This window comes from Lithobates pipiens, unplaced genomic scaffold (assembly GCF_037356315.1).
Source record: "Lithobates pipiens isolate NorthernLeopardFrog02 unplaced genomic scaffold, aLitPip1_a1.2 Scaffold_1, whole genome shotgun sequence".
Classification (NCBI taxonomy): Eukaryota; Metazoa; Chordata; class Amphibia; order Anura; family Ranidae; genus Lithobates; species Lithobates pipiens.
The window spans coordinates 170,243,332-170,267,753 of NW_027507685.1; the positions used below are offsets into that span (position 1 = coordinate 170,243,332).

At 42.9% G+C, this 24,422-nt stretch overlaps 1 protein-coding gene across 8 annotated transcripts in view; it reads left to right on the forward strand.

Annotated features, from left to right (window-relative positions):
* Positions 1 to 24,422, forward strand: part of ATP2B3 (ATPase plasma membrane Ca2+ transporting 3) — a 435,183-nt gene that overhangs the window by 342,796 nt on the left and 67,965 nt on the right. For all 8 annotated transcript variants that reach the window (XM_077478862.1, XM_077478864.1, XM_077478865.1 and 5 more), the window contains 5 exons: positions 3,703 to 3,917; positions 4,828 to 5,070; positions 7,910 to 8,151; positions 20,635 to 20,869; positions 22,658 to 22,837. In XM_077478862.1, coding sequence (XP_077334988.1) covers positions 3,703 to 3,917; positions 4,828 to 5,070; positions 7,910 to 8,151; positions 20,635 to 20,869; positions 22,658 to 22,837 — 1,115 coding nt within the window. The remainder of the gene's footprint in view (positions 1 to 3,702; positions 3,918 to 4,827; positions 5,071 to 7,909; positions 8,152 to 20,634; positions 20,870 to 22,657; positions 22,838 to 24,422) is intronic.

Consider the following 24,422-nt stretch of genomic DNA (forward strand, 5'->3'; position numbering starts at 1 on the left):
CAGAACAATAGAACGCATTATTGGAAGCTATCACTAACAGTTTTTAATTGAAGTTGTGAAACTATTGGTGGTGGTCATTTGTCTCTATGCACTGGGTTTTGTAACCAAAAGCTGATTTGCGTGAGGCCAGCAATAAAGTCACTGCAATCTGACAGAATAAGGATGTCTGCCATGAATATATAGTACATATGCTGATGTAAATTCTGAGCACATATTAATCACATCCACTATTTGACCAGCCATTTGTGGACACCTAACCATCACACCTACTGTGGGGGGCCTCTAGCAGCTACTTAGTAATCTACAATGCCTATTCTCACTACAAGGGATCCTGACCCTAACTATGGCAACAACTAGTAGCCAATTAGCCTTCCCTTCAAATATGCCCCACACTGGCAGTGGCAGGGGTTGGCACAACCTCATCTTCTATGGAAACACCCCACTCATTACTTGGTAGCTGTTAGAGGTCTCCAGAGTAATCTACAAAGCCAATTCTCATTAAAAGGGATCCTGACCCTAACTATGGCGAAACGTAGTGGTCAATTAACCTTCTTTCCCAAGATGGCCCACACTGGCAGGGGCGGGGGTTGGCACTACCTCACCTTCCATGGTAAATCCCTCACTTATTACTCTGGGGACCTCTAGCAGCTACCTAGGCAACTACACTACCTATTCTCACTACAAGGGATCCTGACCCTAATGATGATGACACCTAGTAGCCAATTGAGGGAACTACACCAGACATTTCTCTGTCCTTACTATTTCTAACCTGTTCGGCAGGCGACAAATCCAATCTTTGCTGTCTTCCAGTGTTGTGGCTGACAATGATATTCAACACCTCTAATGCCACTTACACACGACCGGACTTTTCGACTGAGTTGGTCTGGTGGACAATCCAATGGACTTTGTAGCTGAGGTCCGCCAGACTTTCAAAGAAACGAACTTGGCCACACACGATCACTCCAAAAGTCCGATGGATTTGAACGTGATGACTTGAAATAAGGAAGTTCATAGCCAGTAGCCAATCGCTGCCCTAGTGTCGTTTTTAGTCCATTGGACTAGCACACAGGCAAACGGATTGTCCGCTAAAAGCCGAGTCCAGCAGACAAATTTGAAGTCAGTCTTATTTCTAGGTCCGCAGGACTTTTGGGAAGAAAAAGTCCGCTGGAGCCAACACATGACTGAATTGTCCGACGGACTCTGGTCCACGGGACCAAGTCCGCTGGAAAGTCCGATGGTGTGTACACTGCATAAGTGTATCAAAAAGTGTGCTCCTTGCCACAAATTGTGGTTCCATACTATTACTGTCTGCCACAACCAGAAATGGTGTAGCTCTACAAAACAATAAAAATTGGAGTCGCTGCCTGCAGTATGGTATAGGTATGCTTGTATTTTAGCTTGTATGTTCAAGTGACAGGGTAACTGTTTTTTGCCTAGAGCTCAGCTATAACATTTCCTCTAGGAAGGGCTTCAGCCTTTGCAAAAATGGAACAACACTGAAGGTGCTCTTTATACTTAAACAATAGAACAATACACTGGCACTGTACACATTGCTTCCATGGGTGTATAATTCATATGACTAGCCCACATAGTCGACTTCCCCTTGTGAAAAATATAGTGAAATCTGAGACAAGGCTGACTAACTGACTAACCTTAAGGGGCCATATCAAAACGGAAATTCTGCTGCTGTTGACAAATTGCTAGCAGTAGAATCGCTTGGGGGAGTCTTGTACTTATCTCTACAGAATTGTTCCATAGAAACAGGATTTCTAGAAGACCACTTACCTGTTACCGGCGAGGTGTCACTAACTTGAATATCGCTGTTGCTACCTCTGCACTCTCATCATTTATTGTAGCAATTTGGACAGAATTATTCAGCATTCTACTGTGTCTCTTCATGATTGGTTGGTATTTAGCTAAAAATTGTGAAATGTTCTACATTATCTATCTCAAACAGCCATAGTTGTTCTGAAATCACAAACATGCTATTTGGTGGGCAGCGTAAAGTAGATCTAAACCTGAGAACCAAATGGTAATCTGAAACATATTAAAATCTCTTGAATGTGGTGTTTGCATTTGTTTCCTTACTACAAGTACAGAAGAATACTTGTTGATCCTGCCAGAAATCCAGTGCCCTTGCATGCACTGAACTGATATCTCAAACAATGTGATACATTTTCCCAGCTGTTCTTCCTGAACTACAAAACACCTATCATCTATGTAATAGAGAAGAGGAGATGTTTGTAGTCTAAGGAGAGCAGCTTAGGGTGATAGCACCGCTCCTCCATAGATACAGTGCACTTGGATAAAAAGTAAGGTGCCCCCAGTGTCCAGAGAAATGTGACCTCTAAAATCTGGATCATGGATCTTTATTAAAAATTAGCAACATGAATATCAAGCCTACGTGTTTTGGGGGAACAGACTCCCCCTTCTTCAGGGCTGTTGCTGCATTCTATTTGGTGAGAACAATTCCTATGAGTGGTTAAGGTTCCTGAATGCCAGGCTGTCTATACAACATAAGCCGACATCCTGCTATTCAGGAACCTTAATTCAACATAACTATTCATGGAAATTGTTCCCATCAAATAAAACACAGCAACAGCCCTGAAGAAGGTGGAGTCTGTTCCCCTGAAACATGTAGGCTTGATATGCATGTTGCTCATTTTGAATAAAGAGCCATGAACCAGATTTTAGAAGTCACATTTCTCTGGACACCAGGCATGCCTTCCTTTTTATCCAAGTCTACATGCTAAAAGGAAGGAGTGCCTGGAGTTTAGAGACATGTAACCTCTAAAATCTGGTTCATGGATCTTTATTAAAAATTAGCAACATGCATATCAAGCCTATTCGTTTCAGGGGAACAGACTCCCCCTTCTTCAGGGCTCTTGCTGCTTTTTATTTGATTGGAATGATTCCCATGAATGGTTATGTTGGATCAAGGTTCCCGAATGACAGGATGCCGGCTTATATTTATAAGCAGCCAGATACTGCCATCCTGCCATTTAGGAACCTTGATCCAACATAACCACTCATGGGAATTGTTCCCACCAAATAGAATGCAGCAACAGCCCTGAAGAAGTCTGTTCCCCTGAAACGCTTGATATGCATGTTGATCGTTTTTAATAAAGATCCACGAACCAGATTTTAGAGGTTACATGTCTCTGGACACTTGGCACGCCTTCCTTTTTATCCAAGTCTACATGCTAAAATAACCTTATGGTCGCACAGAAAAGGCAGCAGCCCAATTTCCAAGAGGGTCCATCGCCACCATTAATCACTGGGCATTATCCAAGAAAAGGCATTCCTACCTTTTTTACCAACACGTATACCCACTTAGATCCAGTGACCAATCCAGTCACTCCAGCGCGGTCTCCAACACAAGATAGATACAGTGCAGTGTATACCTTAGGGCATGAAGATCATGACATGATCACCAGGTAAAAATAAAGTGCAAAAAAACAAACAAACAATGTAGCCATCACATCTATGGACTGATTTTTGTTTTTGGGGTTTAGATTTGCTCCAAGCTGCTGAGCCCTACTGCTCTAAAATAAAACTTGCAACAGGAATCAGTGTGCTGCATCCCTTTTCTGAATCTCTGTCCCTTATTAACCTGGTTTGTCCTTTCTGACACTCTTCTTCTCTTATGCTCTTGTCCTTTTCTCCTACTCCCTTTAATGCACCAACCCCTCCCCCCACCAGGTCTGGTGATGTCGGCAATTACAGTTATCATCTTGGTGCTCTACTTTGTGATTCAAACCTTTGTGGTGGAAGGCAAAGTGTGGCTAGCGGAGTGTACCCCTGTCTACGTGCAGTACTTTGTCAAATTCTTCATCATTGGAGTTACTGTCCTAGTGGTGGCTGTGCCAGAGGGCTTGCCTTTAGCCGTTACCATCTCTCTAGCCTATTCAGTCAAGGTAAGCATGCCATAATGCAACCCTCCAAATCAGCCTGTTTATTATTAGGAAACTCCTGGAAATTAAACATTACATATGTTTTAAAGTGATCTAAATGGGAAATATAACTATTACCACATAGCAAGCAGCGCCAAGACCTCAGCTTCCACTGGGGTGGTCGCTCAAACAACCAGATATGAACTGTGCTTGCCAGTCTGTTCTGACCTCCTGTGCCACACTGTTGGCCTTTCTATGGCATCCCTAGCATCCTATAGGTTGAGAACAGGCTCTCAACCATGGGAGTTGGCCAAACAGGTCTCCTAGTGTACCCTAAAAGAAAACTAAGGTGACAAGTAGCCAGTTTCTGTCAAAATAATGAAACAGCGGCTCAATCTGATGGGATGAAGCTACTGTTCTTCCAGCAATTTTCCACCCAGATCCTTCAATTTGTTAATAAAAGGATATGGACACAGGAGGATGCCAGCAGAGCCACCCACATAGCAAATTGAAACCCATCATCAGGAGCTGGCTGAAATTTGCATGGTGTATGGCCATCTTAAGTCATGAGATTGCCCTTCTCACTCCCAAACTTTACAAAGACTAGCATGACATTGATCTTTTTCCTGCTGCTTTATTACAATTCTAAAGATTTAGCCAGTAATGATCGGTGAGAACCTTATGTTGCTCACCTAAATTTAAACATTAGGTTTGGGTAGCTTTTTAATATTCAATGAGAATTCCAGACCATATATAAATAATCCTCTTGCACAGCCCTGGTACTGATGTCCATCACACATATTGTCCAGTAAAAACCTCCCATTGGGGCATCGTTGACAATTTTATAGTTTGTTATAATTTTTTATTGTTGCTCCATAAGTTCTTCTTAGGACCGATTATGCGTTCAGATATTTCACAGCTGTTTATCTTACAGAAAATGATGAAGGACAACAACCTTGTACGGCACTTGGATGCTTGTGAGACCATGGGCAACGCCACTGCCATCTGCTCTGACAAAACAGGGACTCTGACAACCAACCGGATGACTGTCGTCCAGTCCTATCTGGGAGATGTCCATTATAAAGAGAAGCCAGACCCCAGCACCCTCAATTCCAAAACCTTGGACCTGCTTGTTAATGCCATTGCCATTAATTGTGCCTACACCACTAAGATACTAGTGAGTCATAAAATAACAGGACTTGGATAGAGTGGTTGTAAACCCTAACCCAATGACATAAAATTTTCTCTGCAGACTGTGTATTGTGGCCAGTTGCCTTTTGACCTTTTTTTAATCCTTATTCCCAACTCAGTGCTGCTGATCTCCTCTAGGCTTGTTCAACCACTTTCTGGCTGCATGCACTCACTCCAGCACATCATTCCTCTGGCCCAGCTTCCTATGTGAGAAAATAGTGGACCAAGCCTGCACAATGTGTTTTAGCACAGCCGCTTGTACTCTCCACCAGTAGTGCATGCAGGAGTGTGCCTAGGTTAATTGCTGCTTGAGGAGTCCTTTTTTGCCACCCCCATCCTTATCCATGGCAATAAAAGGATGCCTCGCACAATAAAAACCTCTGGGCTATGGAGGACACACAGAAGGAAAAATCTGGGCCCACAAAGACCCCCAAGGTGTCACTTGCATTAAAGTGGATGTAAACCCTCTCTCCTTTCTAAACTACTGCCATAGTGCTGATCCATAAGAATATACATGCTTCCTGCATGTATCCTTACCTGTCAAATGTTTCCTCTCTGTCAGGTATTAGACCCGAAAAACTGTGGGTGGGTCTGTTATTCGGAGCTCGGAGGGTGCAGTCATGATGTTAGTAGACTCCCTGCCCACCTCTACACTCCCTTTGTCAACATACATTTTCTCCTGTGTATTTCTTACACTGAACTTCTGCTTTGATCACTAACATTCAGTCAAAACCCAGAAAAGTCACAACATGACTTCAGCATGCAGAATCATGCTGAGGTGTGGAGCAACCAATCCTGAGAGAGCTGTAGAAGAAAGGAGGAGGGTGTCTGAAGTACACAGAATGTCTCTCTCAGGCTCGTGCATGAGATATGTAAATCACCTGTCACTCAAAGCAAGTGGGAGAAATTGACTCCTATTTCTCTGTGTGTCAGTTTTTATCTCACTGAAAAAAAATAAGTGGATTTCTCAGAGCTGGATTAACACTTTGTGGCAAGACTGGGCACAGATGACATGAAATCCTATACTGTACAAGGTACAAGCCTTAATTTAAAAAAAATGGGATTACATCCACTTTAAATAGGAACTTTTATTGCCTTTTCCTTTGGCTTCACCCCCTCCTACAGCACCACCATCTTTGTCATTATGGTGCGTGCCCAAACAGAGGTTTTACACTTTCCCCACTCTAAAACTAAAAAATAAGTTTTTAGCCTAACTCTCACTTTTTCGTTTTCAAATAATGAATGTTTACTCTATGTTTATACCAAAAATGAATAAAGAGAATTGAAACGTACAGAGGGATATAACAAATGTAAAATATTCACAGCCTATCCGATTATCCACAAAACCCAAGGTCTACGTAATAGCCTCAATGGATTTAGGGTATTCTGGAGGTGACCAAGTGGGTGATTGAGGTAAGCAGTGGGGGTTTGAGGTAGTGTGGATGCTCAGGTCACCTCAAGTACCAGAGGAAGATGTGCTGTAGAGTAAAAGACAAAGTATAGTAAGAGAGTGTAGCGGGGGGAAGAGGTGCCAAAGCAGGGATGGGGGGGGGGGGGATTCACCAGGGGAGGGGAAGGTAGTCCTTGATCACAACAGATGGAATATGAAATTATGTTATTGAAGGAAAGACATCATTTGAAGTGAGCTCATTAAAATGGTCAAGTTACTCCAACTGGAAATATATCTGCCATGTATTAAATCCTAATACACTGTAAATGAGTCATTTCAGTGATCCATTCTTTATTGAGGGGGAGAGTCTGGATCCATTCTTTAGTTTAGGAGGAGAGGTTTGATCCATTCTTTAATTAAAGCAGAAGTAAACCCATCCATAAAACACAGTTTCATTTCTGACACATGGCAGAAATGTAATACTCCCACTGGTTGTGCTCTCAAGAGTCTCAACCAAACTGTCAGACCATCCAATGGCTGGTGTCATAACTGATCACATGTGCAGCACCATGGCAGTTGTAGATTAAACAGAGGCAAAGATGGCAGGTTCCTTGGCTGAAAACGTTAGGGGGTTTACTAACACTTTAAGTAGGAGAAGTTGGATCCATTCTTTATTTGAGGAGGAGGGTTTGGATTCATTATTTTTTTGAGGGGACCTTGGATGCATTCTTTAATTGAGGAGAAGATGTTGGATCTATTCTTTAATTGAGAAGAGGATGGATTAATTCTTTAATTGAGAAGAGGAGGTTGGATTAATTCTTTAATTGAGAAGAGGAGGTTTGATTCATTCTTTAATTAAGGAAGAGAGGTTGTATCCATTCTTTAATTGAAGAAAAGATGTTGGATCAACCCTTTAATTGAGAAGGAGAGGTTGGATCTATTCTTTTATTGAGAAAGAATGGTTGGAATCATTCCATAATTGAGGAGAAGGAGTTTGGAGGGGGGTCCACCAGGGGAGTTATTCCTCTATCACAGCTTGTGAGAAATACAAGGCTTGCTTTAAATGGAGCTCATAAAGGTGATCCAATTACTTCAAGTGGAAATATATTGTTCCTCTATGCATTGTTGATAAGTCTATTCAGTGATCTATTCTTTAGTTGAGGGGAAGAAGTTGGATCTCCAGTGCCTAGGTATCACTGTTCTGGTAGCTAATAAAAAGAAATGGAAGTGTCCATTTATTGGCATTAGTGGTCTGGAAATTAAAGAGAGGCATACAATTTCAGGTATCTTTGGGGTTTGAGGCCTGTAACTTGACCATATACAGTGAAGATTTGTTTCCAGAAGGAAAACATACACACGTAAGCACCTAAACCCCACTTTCCCATGATGTTGACTTAGTGATACATTTTTGTTTCTTTCTCTGTTACCTTTCAAGCCTCCAGATAAAGAAGGAGCGCTTCCCCAGCAAGTAGGCAATAAAACTGAGTGCGCCCTGCTTGGATTTGTTCTGGATTTGCAACGGGACTACCAGCTGGTGCGAGACCAGATTCCTGAGGAGACGCTCTACAAAGTGTACACATTTAACTCTGTCCGTAAATCCATGAGCACCATCGTGTGCCTGCCCAACGGAGGATTCCGGCTATACAGCAAAGGAGCTTCGGAGATCATGCTGAAAAAGTGAGTAGTTAAAGTGGACCTAAACTTAAAGAAGTGAAGGTTTGCAATGTTATAGAGAATATCTAGAAATTGTAGTTTTGCATTAGCAATACCCTGAAAAAATTACCTTTTTGTTTTTGATTCCTGCTGACAAATGTTTTTTTTTGTCTGGTGAGTTTGCCTAGGCGCTACTGTGCTGTGTATCTGCCATGTGAGATCTAAGGCACAGCTGCCTCTGAATACTAGTTCCAGGGGATTTGGTGTGAGATTTGGTAATGTCAGTACTGTGCTACTCACTGTTCTACTTGCTGGAGAGGAAGCTGTAACTTGGGAATTGCAGTGCAAGGATCTCCCCACTTTATTCATTCTGTGGATTTGTGCTTTCTCTATAACTTCTGCTGCTTTTTTGAACATTAGCCCACTATTACCAGATCATCTGACATGAGGATTCAAAGCCCTGCCTCTACCAAGAAGACCACTGTGCAGAACAAGGAATGATCAGTAATGGGGCAAACATCATCTGCAAGGAGATGACATGTGACAGTGATTGATGTGCATAACTCCAAATTTTAGACTAAATTATATACACATTTCTTTATATCGTTTTATATTTATTTTTACATTGGGGCAAGAGTTACAAATATAAGTGTAATATTTGATAAAAAAAAAATATATGAGTGTCCCAATATTTTACCTAGTTTTTAATTATATATGTTTGTGTCAGGGGTTCAGACCTTTTTGGATTGCAGCTTTTCTCCATTTATATGTTTATTTTTTATGTTTATTTATTAATCAATAGTTTAATTATTCGCCTCTTCCGGCGGGAGGGGGGGGGGATTAGCGCAGGATTTTTACCTTAGCTATACATGTTTGTTTGGATAATGTTTTGCTGGCATCAGAATGCAAACCATCACAATTTGACATGTGTTTTTAATATTTTATTGTTAAAATATATAAGAAATAATATGTACAAAATCTTTAAGTGCACACTGGAGGGGTATTTAAAATCCTACTACCTACCTTTTGTTGCAATATATTTACTATAGGGATGATACCTTCCACTGGCATATCTTTGTAGTTGATCACCTCCCCTACATATACCCAACAAACACACAAAGAAAACCTTTTGTGGCTCTGTAATGAGAGGACTTTGTGATGGGGGCTCTTATGTATAGGGGGACTCTAATGTATAGCGGGACTCTGATGTAATGGGGGCATTTGACTTCTAGGGGAGACTCTGAGGTGATGTGGGCATCTCTGACATTATAGGGGGCCTATATTATAAAGGGGGCTTAATAGATGAGGCTAATTTTATTAAGGTGGTGGTGTGCATTGTCCCAGGCTCAGGTTTTCCACATTTCCATTGCAAAGTGAACAGTTTATTTGCCTTTAGGGCTAGTTTACACTTGCTTCAAAACATGGCTTCGGACAGGCTTTGCTAAAGCTCTTTGAATGCCAGTCAAAGCTCCTGTTATTAAATAAAATGGTTAGCTTACACCCCTGTTTACACCTTGCTTTTGCTTGTTGCTTCAATGAGGCTTCGATGGGGCTTTGATAAGGCTTTGGTGGAGCTTTGATGGGGCTTTGATGAGCCTTTGGTGGGGCTTCGATGAGCCATTGGGGAAGCTTTGGTGGGGCTTCGATGGGGCTTTGATGAGCCTTTGGTGGGGTTTCAGTGGCGCTTTAAGCGAGCTTTGCCATAGATTTCTATGGAGGCTTTGAAAAAGTTTTGAAGCACAACTAAAGTGACATTGGGTAGAATTTTTGAAGCAAAGCAAAAGCAAGGTATAAACAAGCCTGTAAGCTAACCATTTTATTTAGTGACAGGGGCTTTGGCTAGCGTTCAGAGAGCTTTAACAAAGCCTGTCTGAAGCCTTGTTTTGTAGCACGTGTAGAACTATCTGTTAATGCGTGTTGAAGCCGAAGCAAGTGTATATGAGCCTGTGACAAAACGTCCCTACACTCCACTTGAGTGCTTTCGCCATATACCACTTAATCCCAGTCTGAATATAGATATCAGATATTGCAACCGCTCCCAAGCACAAAACAAGATGAGACTTGTTTCACTGCTGACATGGACTCTTTATTAGAATCAGAATACAAGTCTCCTGCTCATATTACTCTAACAATACACCTGTAACAAATTAACATGACCTAATTAACAGCAGCCGAAGTGACTCTGTGCCCGTCAGAATCTCACTACAGGTCAGACTTGTTGTCACCAAGCTTCACACAGTAGATTATACATTATCATAAATACAACCACATTACAATTCCTCACAATAGCAGGAGCTCCACTAGGAGTCGGCCCGTCTCCCACATTGTACAGAGGACAATGTGATCAACTTACTCAATTAACATGTTGAGTTCAGAATCAAACAAACCAAGAATAGTCCTTACATATATCCTAGGAGATATTGTGGATAAATATTACTGTTCCATTTTAAGTAAACCAAGATATATTTTCTCACTCACCCTGTGCCAGGATGGCACAGGGTGACTCAGAGATAAAAGCTGTATGGGGATCTGAAACGGATTTCCCAACCTCTCCAAGGGATTTTGGGATTCTGGGTTCCATGGGCCCTTCCTGTCCCTTAGTAAATCGGCCTCAATGAAACCAAAAAAAGTTGGGTTTTGCTGACACTTTATTGATTCTATACTGACTTTACTGATTCTAGATCTAGAGGAACTGGTAGGGGGCTGGAGCTTAAGCCATTATATTGAGCAGCCTTGAGCCATTATATTGAGTACCGGGGTGTTTACAATTCATTGGTTCATGGTAAATTGCCATAAATAAATATACACCTCTGACATTGTAAGCACCTTACAAGTGAAGAGCAGTATATTCTACTTGTGGTATCTGGCATGGGAAATTAAAGTTTCCTCAGCTCCACAGATTGGACGGTAGGAAATCAAAGAGCTGCCAGTGGATTAACGCAGTCATAGGCACATACCATATGTTACTCACATCCGCTCCATGTAAGAAAGTTCAATTTCTTATGCTAGGTTCCCATACGCCTGGATGGTTTTATTTCCTAGTCCTGAGAACCATGGAGAAAGCTTAATTAAAGACAGTGGGGAGGCTCGAAGTGTGCATTGTGTTTTGCCGAAATAGAGAAAGTCCATATTGCCAGCAACGATCTGTGCTGTTGGGAGGTGGATCTGTGATCAGAGCCAGATCAGGCAATAAAAAGCATTACCATAGCTAGGATTAGATTGTGATACTGCACAGCAGATGCCGCTGATAAGCCGAGGTATGACATAAGAACTCGCGTTTACATTTTTTTTTTTTACGTTAAATAGACTCATTGATGAAAGTGGTAATCTTCCAAGCAGAATTGCATTTTACGTCGCTGTGAGGGGGAATTGATGTTTTTGAAAGAACATATTTAACAACTGCTTTGATGCAAGCTATGACATTTTCTAGCATCATGGATTTTCTAAAAATAGCTATTTCCCAAGCATTGTGCTTAAATACAGTTGAACTTACTCTCGTATGAACGTCTGACCTATGGTATCCATTTAGGACATGACCCCTGCTGTTATGCATTGGTTCAGATAGCCTTCATAGCCTTTTTTTTTAAATGTATTTATTCTTAATAAAGTAATTAATTTTCAGTTTAAAATTTGCAATTTTTTTATTTTTAAAGAAAAAAAAAATGCATCAAAAACATTTAACTTTTGAGCTCAGATCCATTAAGGAAGGTGATATTTACTTTATTTATTTATTTATTTATTTATTTTAAGAACATATTCATCAACTACTTTTATGCAAGTATGATGTTTTCTAGCATAATAGATTTTCTAATTATAGTACTCTTCGAGCACTGTCCTTAAAAATAGTCGTTTGAATGTCTGGCCTATGGTATCCATTTAGGACATAACCCCTACATCGGTTCAGCTAGCCTTCATAGCCTTTTTTTTAAATGTATTTATTGTTAATAAAATAATACATTTTCAGTTTAAATGTTTTTAAAGCGTTTTTAAAAAAAAAAAAAAAAACAATAAAGAAAAAAAAACCTAAACATTTTAAATTTTAACTTTTGAGCTCAAAAAGGTGATATTTACCCCCTTTTTTTTTTAAGAATGTATTCATCAACTACTTTGATGCAAGCTATGACTTTTTCTAGTATCATGGATTTTCTAAAAATAGTTTTTTTTGAGCACTGTCCTTAAAAATAGTTGAACTCTCATATGAACGTGTGGCCTATGGTATCCATTTAGGACATAACCCCTACTGTTCTACATCTTTTCGGCTAGCCTTCATAGCCTTTTTTGTAAATGTATTTTTTGATAATGAACAAAAACATTTTATGTTTACGTTAGCTTATTGATGCATTTTTTTTTCTTTAACAACTTCTGGACCTCTCCACATACATTTACTGCCGCAGGACGGCCCGGTGTGCAAAATCATGTACCTGTGCATGATTTCGTACATGGGGTGTAGGGGGCACGCGCGTGTCGCTCCTGCTGTGATTGGACACAGCGGGAGCCAATCGGCAGGTCCGGCGGCCACGATGACCGGCGCGACCCACCGATCCTTCACAGGGGAGACGGAACAGCAGTGCGCCGATGTGAACAAAGCACACTGCTGATCTGATAGGGATGAAAAGTGAGAGCTAAGCTGAATCACGATCTCTCTTTTCCTCCAGTGAATCCACTCCCCCCCCCCCATAGATAGAGACACCTCCCAGGGAACACATTTAACCCTTTGATCACCCCCTAGTGTTAACCCCTTCCCTGCCAGTGTCATATCAGTGCATTTGTTTAGCACTGATCACTGTATTGGTGTCACTGGTCCCCAAAAAGTGTCACTAAGTGTCACATTTGTCTGCCGCAATGTCGCAGTCCCTCTAAAAATTGCAGATCGCCGACATTACCAGTAAAAATATTTTTTTTTAATAAATAAAAGTCCCTAAATCTATCCCATAGTTTGTAGACGCTATAATTTTTGCACAAACCTATCAATATACACTTATTGGGATTATTTTTACAAAAAATATGTAGCAGAATATTGATGAAGAAATTTGTTTTTTGACTTTTTTTTATATGTATTATAACAGAAAGTAAAAAATATTTATTTTTTTCAAAATTGATCACCTCTGCAGTTTTTATTTTTTTGAGCTATAAAAAAAAAAGAGACCAACAAATACCACCAAAAGAAAGCTCTATTTGTGGGAAAAAGAGGACGTCAATTTTATTTGCGTACAACGTCTCACGGCCGCACAATTCTCAGTTAAAGTGACACAGTGCAGTATTGCAAAAAAAATGGCCTGGTCAGGAAGTTGGTAAAACCTTCCGGGGCTGAAGTGGTTAAAAAAAAAAGAAGAAAAATTGCATATCTCAACTTTTAAACTAAGGTCCATTAAGGACCTGAACTCAAAAAGGTGAGATTTTGTCAGAAACCATGAATCAGACTGAGGTCGCGTACACACGGGCGGACTGTCTGCCCAACTTAGTCCGCCGAAACACATTTCAGCGGACAGTCCGCTCGTGTGTGGGCTTCAGCGGGCTTTTTCAGCGGACAGTCTGGCGGTCTAAGTCTTTCGGAATGTTGGAAAGACTGTCCGCTGGACTCGCATTTGGGCGGACAATCCGCGGACAATCCGCCCGTGTGTGTGCCAGTCCGCCCAACTTTTGAAATGAGCGGACTTTTCCCGCCCGGAGAAAAGTCCGCTCATTTCGAGCGGGTATCCAGGTAGGCGGGGCCCGCGACGGAGACGTCGCTGGCCCCGCCGCCTGGTATGGACTTAAAGGGGAACCCCAACGCCAAAAAAATCGGCGTGGGGGTCCCCCCTGAGTCCACAACAGACCCTCGTCCGAGCACGCTACCCGGCCGGCCAGGAAAGGGGGGCGAGCGAGCGCCCCCCCTCCTGAGCCGTACCAGGCCGCATGCCCTCAACATGGGGGGGTGCCTTGGGGAAGGGGGGGCCGCGCGCCCCCCCCACCCCAAAGCACCTTGTCCCCATGTTGATGAGGACAAGGGCTTCTTCCCGACCCTTGCCGTTGGTTGTCGGGGTCTGCGGGCGGGGGGCTTATCGGAATCCGGGAGCCCCCTTTAATAAGGGGGCCCCCGGATACCGGCCCCCCACCCTATGTGAATGAGTATGGGGTACAATGTACCCCTACCCATTCACCTGTAAAATAAAAGTACCAAAAAAAAACACACCACACGAGATAAAATACTTTATTGCACAGCTCCGGGGGTCTTCCGTCTTCGGGGGTCATCTCGCCGGACTCCTCCGCTATCTTCTTGTAGCTCTTTTGCTAGCGGAGGAGTCCAGCTTTCTTCCTCCCCGCCGCCGGCCTCTTCTCCCGACTTCGGGGGTCTTGTCCCCCTCTTCGGTTCTTCTGCCGGGCCACCGCGCCTTCTTATAGCTCTTTTACAGGCGGTGGCCCGGTCTTCTGTCGCCGCTGTCGCCGCCGCCTTCCGTTCTTCTTCTTCTTCTTCTTCTTCTCCAGGAGATGTTGCCTTGACGATCTCTCTGGCCGGAATGCCAGAGCCGCGCTGCGCGGCCACTTATATAGTGACAATGGGGCGGTGTCACATGGTATATGTCACATGGGTTGGTCACATGGGTTGATGTCACATGGGGACTATGACATCGTAAGGGGGCGGGGTCACCTTGTGACACCAACCCATGTGACATATACCATGTGACACCGCCCCATTGTCACTATATAAGTGGCCGCGCAGCGCGGCTCTGGCATTCCGGCCGGAGAGATCGTCGAGGCAACATCTCCTGGAGAAGAAGAAGAAGAAGAAGAAGAAGAAGAACGGAAGGCAGCGGCGACAGCGGCGACAGAAGACCGGCCACCGCCTGTAAAAGAGCTATAAGAAGGCGCGGTGGCCCGGCAGAAGAACCGAAGAGGGGGACAAGGCCCCCGAAGTCGGGAGAAGAGGCCGGCGGCGGGGAGGAAGAAAGCCAGACTCCTCCGCTAGCAAAAGAGCTACAAGAAGATAGCGGAGGAGTCCGGCGAGAAGACCCCCGAAGACGGAAGACCCCCGGAGCTGTGCAATAAAATATTTTAACCCTGTGTTGTGTTTTTTTTTTGTACTTTTTTTCACAGGTGAATGGGTAGGGGTACATTGTACCCCATACTCATTCACATAGGGTGGGGGGCCGGTATCCGGGGGCCCCCTTATTAAAGGGGTCTCCCGGATTCCGATAAGCCCCCCGCCCGCAGACCCCGACAACCAACGGCCAGGGTTGTCGGGAAGAGGCCCTTGTCCTCATCAACATGGGGACAAGGTGCTTTGGGGTGGGGGGGCCGCGCGGCCCCCCCTTCCCCAAGGCACCCCCCATGTTGAGGGCACGCGGCCTGGTACGGCTCAGGAGGGGGGGCGCTCGCTCGCCCCCCTTTCCTGGCCGGCCGGGTAGCGTGCTCGGACAAGGGTCTGTTGTGGACTTGGGGGGCACCCCACGCCGATTTTTTTCGGCGTTGGGGTTCCCCTTTAAGTTCATTCCAGGCGGCGGGGCCAGCGACGTCTCCTTCGCGGACCCCGCCTACCTGGAGACGCGCTCGAAATGAGCGGACTTTCCTCCACGTGTGTGGGCGAGTCCGTTCATTTCAAAAGTAGAGTGGATTGTATGGCGGACTTAGTCCGCCCTATTAGTCCGCTCAAAAAGTGCCGTGTGTGGGCAAGTCCGTTCATTCAAAAGTTTGGACGGACTGTCTGTCGGATTGTCTGACGAACTTAGTTGGGCAGACAATCCTCCCGTGTGTATGCGGCCTGAGACAGAAGTACAATTAAATCACACTTGTTTATTAATAAAAATAAAAAGGTAAATAGAAAAAGCGTAGTCAAGCATAGCCAGAGTCCAGTAACCGGATAGGGTAGTCAGCCAGGCCAGAGTTCAATAACCAGATCGGGTAGGCAGCCAGGCCAGAAGTCAGGGATCAAAGTAGAGCAACAGCAAGCAGGATAAGGAGCCAGAAGGGATGTCAGTAAGCCAGTCTTAAAACAGAACTGCAGGAGATGGTTTCTTGTGATGTGACCAAGGTGAAGGCAGACGTGAAGTGAGCTGGACAGCTTTAAGTAGGCAGGTCAGACGAGCAGGATCAGGAACAGCTGGTAACTGTGGAGAAAGATGAGAGCTGGCAAATAGCTGGCAGCTGAGCGGCTAGCCCAGAGAAGGATGGGCTAAGCCAGCCCTGACATTCTTTGACCAAAGGCAAGCTATTTGTAGAGGAGGTAACCTGACCACCACTGTATGGAAAGGCTTTAATTTAACCACTTAACAACCGGCCCATAGCCAAATGACGGCTACAGGGCGGTTGTTTAACTCTGGGAGGCCGTCATATGACGTCCTCCCAGAATTCCACTCTCGCGCGCCCCCTGGGGCGTGCACTCGAGAGCATCCGTGATCACGGTAAATGGCCGCTCATCGCGCCCGTTTACCACGTGATCGCTCTGTCAAATGACAGAGTGATCATTTGTAAACAAACCGGTTCCTCCCTCCCCCTCTCTGTACCGATCGGTACAGCGGAGGGGGAAGAGATCGGTGTCTGCAGTGCCCACATCGCTGCTCACCGAAAATTAACCCCTCAATTCCCTGCCATTACTCTGCAATACTCTGCAATACCCTGCAATACCCTGCAATACCCTGCAACACTCTGCAACACCCTGCAACACTCTGCAATACCCTGCAACACTCTGCAATGCTCTGCAACACCCGCCAATACCCTGCAACACTCTGCAATGCTCTGCAACACCCGCCAATACCCTGCAACACTCTCCAATACCCTGCAACACTCTGCAATGCCCTGCAACACTCTGCAATGCCCTGCAACACTCTGCAATGCCCTGCAACACTCTGCAATACCCTGCAACACTCTGCAATGCTCTGCAATACCCTGAAACACTCAGCAATGCTCTGCAACACTCTGCAATACCCTGCAACACTCTGCAATGCTCTGCAACACCCGTCAATACCCTGCAACACTCTGCAATGCTCTGCAACACTCTGCAATACCCGCCAATACCCTGCAACACTCTGCAATGCTCTGCAACACCCGCCAATACCCTGCAACACTCTGCAATGCTCTGCAACACCCGCCAATACCCTGCAACACTCTGCAATGCTCTGCAACGCAATACTCTGCAACGCCATACTCTGAGATACCCAGCCATACTCAGAGATACCCAGCCATACCCAGCCATAGTCGATGATACCCTGCAATACCCAGCCATAGACATCCCCCCCCCTCCCGCCACCCTCCGGTGCTTCTACCGACTCGCCAATACGATCAAAGCCAGAATCTTTTTTTTTTTTCAGGCTTCCCAGCTTAGAGGTGAGATGCGGGATCTTATTGACCCCATATCTCACTGTAAAGAGGACCTGTCATGCCATATTCCTATTACAAGGGATGTTTACATTCCTTGTAATAGGAATAAAAGTGATCAAAAAATGTATTTTTGGGGAAAAAAATGTCAAACTAAAATAAATAAAGTAAAATGAACAATACATTTTTTTTTACTTTTTTAAAGCGCCCCTGTCCCCATGTGCTCGCATGCAGAAGCGAACCCATACGTAAGTCCCGCCCACATATGAAAACGGTGTTCAAACCACACATGTGAGGTATCGCTGCGAACGTTAGAGCGAGAGCAATAATTCTAGCCCTAGACCTCCTCTGTAACTCAAAACATATAACCAGTAAAAAATAATTAAATTGTCGCCTATGGGGATTTTTAAGTAGCGACGTTTGGTGCCATTCCACGGGCGTGTGCAATTTTGAAGTGTGACATGTTAGGTATCTATTTACTCAGCGTAACTTCATCTTTCACATTATGCAAAAATGGGCTAACTTTACTGTGTTTTTTTTTTTTTAAGCACAAAACTGTTTTTTTTCCCAAAAAAAGCATTCGAAAAATTGCTGCGCAAATGCTGTGTGAGATAAAAAGTTGCAACGACCACAATTGTATTCTCCAGGGTGTTTGCTAAAAAAACATATATAATGTTTTGGGATTCTATGTAATTTTCTAGCAAATAAATGATGATTTTTACATGTAGGAGAGAAATGTCAGAATTGTCCTGGGTGCTCCAGAACGCCTGATGGCACTCCATGCATGTTGGGCCTCTGTATGTGGCCACACTGTGTAAAAGTCTCACACATGTGGTATCGCCGTACTCAGGAGTAATAGCAGAATGTGTTTTGGGGTGTAATTTGTGGTATGCATATGCTGTGTGTGAGAAATAGACTGATAATATGACAATTTTGTGAAAAAAAAAAAAGTAAAAAAAATCTTGATTTTTGCAAAGAATTGTGGGAAAAAATGACAACTTCAAAAAACTCATCATAACTAAAACGAAATACCTTGGAATGTCTTCTTTCCAAAAAGGGGTCATTTGGGGGGTATTTGTACTTTTCTGGCATGTTAGGGTCTCAAGAATTGAAATAGGCCGTCAGTACTTCAGGTGTGATCAATTTTCCCTGCAACACTGCAGTTAGCTCTTTGAGCTAACTAGGTCCAGTGTTGCATGACTGAGTAATTGTCATTCAAAATGTGAGAGCACCGAAAGCTGAAAATTGGTCTGGTTATTAAGGGTGTTTAAGTGCCCAGTGGTCAAGTGGTTAACACTGACCATCAATGTAAAGGATTTTTTTCCAGTGAATATGTTTTAACTGGGATTTACCTTTTTTATTTTGTTTTTTATTACTTTGATGTAAGCTATGACATTTTCTAGCAACATGGATTTCCTCAAGAACAGCAAAAAGGAAAATTCTTTCCAAACACAGGGGACTTCAGTGGCTTTGTACTAAAAATAAGGCAGGTTTCCCTAATGAAGCAGCTGTTGAATGTGAAACGCATCAGCACAGACCAGCGGGATACAGCAGCTTGGTCATTCATGTATTTGTTTTGCTTTTAATACTGTGCATTACAGTGTTGGTAATTAGACAATGGTGGTTATATACTATCCCAAGGATCAAAATGTCAAGTCCTGAGCTACTAACCAGGCCTTAAGAGTTACTCGCCGCCAGTTGCCCCACTCAACCCTGCCCCACCCCTAATTCCACCCCCAAACATGCCCGTAAATTATCTCATAAAATTACACTGTTAAAGGTTTTACGCAGAATTAAGTTACAAAAATAAATATTAACAACAACAATATTGACATAAAGCATATTTCATTGATCTAACTGTAATAAAGAAAATGAGGCTAAAATATGTCCAGCTACTATAGGTACTGTAAACATCATTACTGACTTGTTAAGTAAATATTTTAATGCTATATTAACCAGTTGGCGACCTACTTATACTGCAGCAAGGTGGTTCAGCTGTGGTAAACGGTCTGGTGCACTTGATGTCTGCCGGCCACCCACGATCGGGGGAAAGAGCGGCAAAACGGGGCTCTACATTTGTAAACAAGTCAAATGCTTTTGTTTGCGCCTTCCTGGTTTGTTCTTCTTGTAAGTTTAACAGCGGATTCCCCCATCTGAGGTTGGCTGCATTTGCCAAGCATTGGGCCGTTTATGGATGTGTCCCCTGTTTAGTCCTATCTCTCTGTGAAGGACCTCTGAGAGCTGGGAGTGACTGTATTTGTTCTTGTGTTTGTCCACATACCTTTGGCCTTTGGTTATAGAGGGTGATGGACAGGAGTCCACACATGTTTGGTCATATAGGTAAGTATGAAATGCAGGGGTTTCCACATATGTTTGGTCATATACTGTAGGTAAGTGTAATATTCAGGTGTTCTCATATATTTGTTCACATAAGTAAATGTGACGGTCAGGTATCCACATACGTTCGGTCATATAGGTAAGTATGATATTCAGGGGTGTCCACATACATTTGGTTATATAGGTAGGCATGATGGCCAGAAGTCCACATCATTTTGGTGATATAGGTAAATGTAATATTCAGGTGTTCTCAAATATTTGTTTACATAAGTAAGTGTGATGGTCAGGTGTCCACATACATTTGGTCATATAGGTAAGTATGATATTCAGGTGTTTCCACATACATTTGGTCACATAAGTAAGTTTGGTGGTCAAGTTTCCTCATATGTAGCCATAAAGGAAGATGCGGATGGTCAGTTATCCTCTTACATTTGGTCATATAGCTAGGTGTGATGGCCAGGCTTTAATTTACCCTTGGACATATACTGTAGGTAAGTGTGATGGTCAGGTGTCCTCATACAGCTGGTCATATAGGTAGGTGTGATGGTCAGGTGTCCTCATACATTTGGTCACATAAGTAAGTGTGTTGGCCAAGTGTCCTCATATGTAGTCATGAAGGTAGGTGTGATGGTCAGATGTCCACATACCCTTGGGACATATAGGTAGGTGTGACGGTCAGGTGTCTATAAATTTAAGCCATATAGTTTATTGTTCACATGGTTCTGCATCCTTACCAGGTTTGGTTTCAGTTTGTGGGGAGTTGTAGCAGATCAGTACTAGAGTAATTGTGCCATGGTCCGGGTAAGCGATTTCATACTTATGTATGTATCCATATGTAAGTATGGATGCCAATTTGCACTTTTCTTTTTCTTTTGCCAGGTGTACAAACATCCTAAATGCTGCTGGTGACCTCCGCACTTTTCGGCCCCGAGATCGTGATGAGATGGTAAAGAAGGTCATCGAGCCAATGGCGTGTGACGGACTGCGCACCATCTGCATTGGCTACCGAGACTTCCAAGGAGTACCTGAGCCAGAGTGGGAAAATGAGAATGAGATAGTGGGAGACTTGACATGTATTGCTGTGGTGGGAATAGAAGACCCTGTCAGACCGGAGGTGGGCATATTCTCTACCTTATAAATGTGGATAAATTAACATGGACCTGTCACCTGCATACAGCAGCACATTATTCATTTGTCCAAACAGAGAAACCAGAGCCAGTGGTCCTTCAAAAAACAATGGAAGTCTCTCCCTCCATTGAAAATAATAGAATGCACTTGACCGAGGATGGTGAATCTTTAGAGGTGAAAAGAGGCAAAATGTTAATTTCACCTTTTTAAAGATAGATTAAATCTTTTGGGCAAATGAACAAGCTCCTCACTATGCTGTCTCCACTTCTGTTAGAAGGGCAGCACTATGCAATGCAGGAAAACATGATTGGCTGTCACTGCCATCCTTCCTTCTCCCAGTCTTAGTACAAGGGGCTGAATTCAAGAGAGCCAGGTACACCCAACATGCTAAACTCTATATATTATGCTTTGTTAATAAATCATTATCTGGATGGAATGGGATCGTTATCTGCCTGAGATTACAGACCTGTTTCATTTTAGGCTCTTTTGAATGGGGCATTATTATATAGCTTAGGGTCTCCTGCAACAACCAATACTTTATATGCTAATGTCCCATTCAACTTAACTTTGAAGTCTGGGCCTCTTTCCTTTTTGCTTAATTCAGCTCAAGTTCAAACTTTTTAAACAAAGAGCCAGTTTACTGTCCTTTAGACTTCCTTAGGCTTTGTGATCAGTAGGAGTATAAAAACTACATACAGCCTGTGGTCAGTAGGAGGAGGAAAAATACACAATCCTTGGTATCAATTGGAGGAATCGTGCCACATCATTAGTATCAGTGGGAGAAACAGCACACCCCTGTTTCTGTCAGTGAAAGGACTAGTGCCCTATTGTTGGTATCAGTGGGAGGAATAGTGCACCATCATTGGTATTAGTGGAAGGAATGGTGCCCCATCGAAATTTCGGTTACAAATTTCAGATCCAAATTCATAACGAAAATGTGTAATTAACGAAAAGTTAATGAACCTAAAAGTTAAAAACCCAGGAAGTCAGCACAGCACAGGGTTGGTGGGAACCCCTTATAATGATAAAATCATCATAACGAAATTTCGTAATAGTTACGAAAAGTTAATGACCCTAAAAGTTAAAACCCCAGGAACTCAGCACGGGAATGGTGGGAACCCTATCGGAATTTCTATGCTTACGAATTTTCGGATCCAAATTAACAGAAACATGACTGGTGTTTTGTTCACCAATCAGAGGAAGTCAGCACAGCACAGGGATGGTGGGAACCCCTCATAATGATAAATTCATCATAACGAACATTCGTAATTATTATGAAAAGTTAACGAAACTAAAGGTTAAACACCCAAGAAGTCAGCACAGCACAGGGATGGTGGAAGCCCCTCATAATGATAAATTCATCATAACGAACTTTTGTTATTTTAACTAAAGGTTTACGAATCTAACGAAAATTTGTATTTCGTACGAATCCGAATTGAATTTCGTACACAAATTACGAAATACAATTTTTTTTCATACGATACTAAATGGAAGGAAACAAAACAATTTTTTTGATGGCGCCCATGTCTAGTGTCCCCTTGTTGGTGTCTGGGGAAGGGATAGCGCCCAATCATTGGTACTGTAGAAAGGAATAATGCCCCTTGTTGGTGCCAGTGGGAGGAATAGTGCCCAAGATAAAAGCACTGACTGTTTGACATTTTGCTTGGGCTTTCTTATCCAGAGTAGTGGGTTACTTTTTGAGCTAATCATCCTCCATTTTTTTTTATACCTTTACACATTGACCAGGAGCCTAACTTTTAACTTCATCCCTCAGGTGCCAGAAGCTATTCGGAAATGCCAGCGTGCAGGAATCACAGTTCGCATGGTCACAGGGGACAACATCAACACAGCACGAGCCATTGCAGCCAAATGTGGCATCATCCAGCCAGGGGAGGACTTCCTGTGCTTGGAAGGAAAGGAATTCAATCGACGAATCAGGAATGAGAAAGGAGAGGTTTGTCTTGACACATTGCTTAAAACTCTGCCCCATTTCTGCACTGTGCAGAAAGATGCTGCCCCAAACTCCACTGTAGCCTCAACAAAACCTCTTGGCAAAGACCCACCATACCCTGATGCCTGGCCTGCACACCAGTAGGCATGTCCTCTGCCTACTATCTATGGAGATATGATCAAATTCTATATCATAATATCTTAATATGAGATATACAGTACATAGTATTATGCTGTGCAAAGCGTTCTTCTATATAAAGCAGCCACATCCTGAATAGAAAAGCCTGTCCCTTGCCAGAGCATTCCAAGAAAGAAAATGATAGTCGGGCTATAGATCTGACTTAATAGGTGGCATTTTGGCTTATAACACAACCCCTGCTACACAGAAGTCAAAAGAAGTGTTAATAGTCCTGCCTGAGTGTTGTCATGCTGGACTACAGAATACCTCTCTATCTCCGTTACATGGAGTGGAGGTGCTTGTAGTCCAGCAGAAGATAACTGGGCAGAACTGACAACACTGATTAGGATTTCAATGTAGATAGAAATCCAGTGAGCCCTTTACTTACTATGCACTAACAGTATCAAATGGTCTTTTCTTGTAATGTTTTTAAACTTGTATGCATTGCTATGTGCCCAATATATATAATTACTGTGCAAAAGATTTAGACAGGTGTGTAGAAATGCTGAGAAGTAAGAATGCTTTCAAAAATGTATATTTTAACTGTTTATTTTTATAAATTTACAAAATGCAAAGTGAACAAACAGAAGAAAAATCTAAAAAAAAAACAATCTTTGGTGTGATTATTCTTTGACTTTAAAACCAACATTGATATTTACCCATCGTGTTATACCATCAGGGAGGTATGTGATTGGCCCCACATTTATTCTGCAGCAGGACAACTGCCCCAAACATACAAAGTCATTAAGAAGTTTTTTCAGTGTAAAGAAGAACAAGGAGTCCTGGAAGTGAGGGTTTGGCCCCGACAGAGCCCTGATCTCACCATCATGGAGTCTGTCTGGGGTGACATTAAGAGACAGAAGGATTTGAGGCAGCCGACATCCATAAAAGATCTGTGGATACTTTTCCAAGATGTACATAGAACAACCTAGCTGCCGTGTTCCTTCATAAACTGTGTGCAAGTCTACCTAGAAGAACTGATGCTGGTTTGAAGGCAAAGGACAGTCACACCAAGTATTTGCCCCCTTCACGATTTTTTATTTTGCATATTTCTCACACTTAAATGATTCAGATCAAACAAATATTGAATGTTACACAAAGATAACCCGAGTAAATTTCAAGAAGCAGTTTTTAATTATTTCATTTAATTAAGGGAAAAAAGTTGTTCAAACCTGCCTAGCCCTATGTGAAATAGTAATTACCCCCTCCCATGCTGAATCATGAATGAACTGTGATTAACCACAATTTTTTGGAAAGCCGAGTTAGATTTCACTTGGCAAACCCAGGCCTGATTACTGCCAGACCTGCTGAATCAAGAAATCACATTAATAGAAGCTGTCTGACAAAGTGAAGCACACTAACAGGTCACAAAAAGCCACACATCATGCCACAATCACAGATTAGAAACAAA